Source organism: Zophobas morio, unplaced genomic scaffold (assembly GCF_036711695.1).
Source record: "Zophobas morio isolate AGI-343-1 ecotype UQ-CSIRO unplaced genomic scaffold, CSIRO_AGI_Zmor_V1 ptg000017l, whole genome shotgun sequence".
In the NCBI taxonomy this organism is placed as follows: Eukaryota; Metazoa; Arthropoda; class Insecta; order Coleoptera; family Tenebrionidae; genus Zophobas; species Zophobas morio.
In genome coordinates, this window is record NW_026972122.1 from 16,353,525 (window position 1) to 16,355,901 (window position 2,377).

The 2,377-nt window shown below is 49.6% G+C and overlaps 1 protein-coding gene across 1 annotated transcript; it reads right to left on the minus strand.

Moving 5' to 3' along the window:
* Positions 1 to 570: 570 nt before the first annotated feature.
* Positions 571 to 1,890, minus strand: LOC135129970 (uncharacterized). Its single transcript, XM_064057241.1, has 2 exons — positions 964 to 1,890; positions 571 to 879 (listed from the first exon to the last, which is right to left on the minus strand). Exons 1-2 carry the CDS (start codon positions 1,888 to 1,890, stop codon positions 571 to 573), a joined length of 1,236 nt encoding a protein of 411 aa, XP_063913311.1.
* Between the last annotated feature and the right edge of the window lie 487 nt (positions 1,891 to 2,377).

Here is a 2,377-nt window from a genome sequence, read left to right on the forward strand (position 1 = left end):
TAAAATCCAAGAGCCGGAATTGTCGGGGTGAGCACTGTTGGTTCTTCTTCCTGAAGGCGTAGGTGATGGGTTTGTGGTCCGTGTAGACTGTGAACGAACGACCTTCCACCATGTGTCGGAAGTACTTGACTGCCAGGTATACTGCGAGTAGTTCGCAATCGTATGCTCCGTACGTGGATTCGGCGAGGCTTAATTTCTTTGAAAAGAAATCGAGTGGCTGCCAGGCGCCGTCGACAAATTGCTTGAGGGCGTGGTCGGAAGCATCGCTAAAAATGGCCAGCGTAGCGCCGGAGTTGGTGTGAGCAAGCAAGGTCGCCTCAGCAAGACTTTCCTTGCACGTTTCGAATGCCTGGGTGGCTGCAGGTGTCCACTCGACCGGTGTCTTTGCTCTTGCGTTGCCCTGGAGGAGATTACTGAGCGGTGCTTGATTTTCGGCAGCCTTGGGCAGGACTTTGCTGAAGAAATTCACCATCCCCAAGAACTGGCGCAGTTGCTTGACAGTGTTCGGGCGCGAGTACGCGCGGATGGCTTCCACTTTGTCGGGTAAGAGGCGCATACCAGCAGAGGAGATTAGATACCGAGAAATTTTACTTCGATTTTTCCAAAAACACACTTGGCCGGATTGACAACAACTCCGTATTTCTGCAGTCGCTGGAAAAGTGTTTCGAGGTGTTGGAGATGTTCTTCCGGGGACGTCGATACGACGAGGATGTCATCGATGAACGCGTAGCAGAAGTCAAAATCTTGTAGTACCTCATCAATGAAGCGCTGGAAGGTCTGCGCCGCGTTGGGTAACCCGAAAGTCATGCACATAAACTCAAATAGCCCGAAGGGTGTCGTGATGGCTGTTTTCGAAATACCTTCTTCGGCGACCGGTATCTGATTGAATGCGCGTACCAGATCGATGCTAGAAAGCCTTGTTTTTCGAGACAGCGACTGAGAAAAATCCTAGATGTGTTTTACCGGGTAGCGATCTGGGTTTGTTCTGGCGTTGAGTGCGCGGTAGTCCCCGCACGGCTTCCACTCGTCCCCATGTAGGAGTGACGACCATGAACTCTGCGATGGGCGGGCGATACCCATGTGCATCATGAGTTCAAATTCACACTTGTCGGGCGCGAGTCGTAGCGGTTTTTGCGCGACCGGCGGTCCAGGAATGATTACGATATGGTGTTTCGTAGCCTGGTTAGCAACTTCAACTGTACCGTTAGGTCGCGTTATTTCCGGGAATCGTTGCAGGAGCTGGTGGTATGGTGATGATCCGGCGATCGTTTTGATTGTTTGGGACTCACACACGACCACCTCTCCACGGGAGGTGAGATGAGTGATTTGGTCCAAAAGTCGGGTAATTTTGATGTCTACCAGGAGTCCGTAATGGGCTAGGAAGTCGGCACCAATAATGGATATAGCGATGGTTGTGCCTTTTGCCGCGGAGAGTTCGTAATTAGACTGTGCTCGCGGTTTTGGCAGTTTTGAATGTGGGAAGACGCACAAGTCAGCTCCGATATCGATCAGGAACCGAAATTTTGTGTGACGATCGGCGACGAATAATCGGCTGAAGGTGTGGCTTTCGTCGTCGGTCGCCATCAAGGACTGACCCCGTCGTTTCCCGCTTCTGAACCTGCAGGGCTTTTCGCATTTTCTGGCGTTTTCTCCAAAGCGCCAGTGGTACCAGAAGGTGTCGCCTTCTCGTTGATGTCGGTCTCGGGAACGCGAACGTGACGATGAGCGCGAACGATGGTGTGATCTCGAACTGTTGCGGTGTTTGGGGGTTGCAGAATTCATATTTATGATCCCGAGCTCTACAAGCACTTTTGTCAGCATGAATTCCAGCTGGTCCGTTCTAGTGGTGGGGCCTGGGTTAGTTAAATCTTCGTTTTCCGGCAACATCATTATACGGTGCACACGTGGTATTAAACAGGGTGGGCGAAGAGCGAATTACGTTGGAACGCCGAAAACGCAGACACTGTGTATACACTTATCACTTACGTTGCTAAAAAAAAAAACTCACGTCGGTTGTTGGTTCAGCGGATGAGGGAAGAGTGACAGAGTTTGTAATTTTGATTTGAAAAGACAGGTCGATAGAGAGCGGTGAAAACAGTTGTGTGAGAGGGCTCTAGGAAGGTATTCGAAAACTTGAAAGGATAAAGATTATTGAGAAGGGTGAACAAAAGATAGGTTTTACGACATGCAGGTGGTCAAAGAGAAAATTTCAGGGGAATACTGGTTGGAAGTAAATATATGTATATAGAATATAAACAATTATAAACATATTATACAATTTTGTGGGACTTTCCAGCCCCCACAATACCATAAAACATTTCCTGGACGGAGAGCCCAAAACCTTTGCCGCCGTTGTTCAGCGGCTACGAGAAAACAG

What these genes read in the sequence shown, in the direction of transcription:
- LOC135129970 (XM_064057241.1), bottom strand. Translation starts at nt 1,890, where the DNA reads ATGATGTTGCCGGAAAACGAAGATTTAACTAACCCAGGCCCCACCACT. An exon ending in CAAACCCAGATCGCTACCCG is followed by an intron (nt 880 to 963) that starts GTAAAACACATC and finishes GCATTCAATCAG; the next exon opens with ATACCGGTCGCCGAAGAAGG.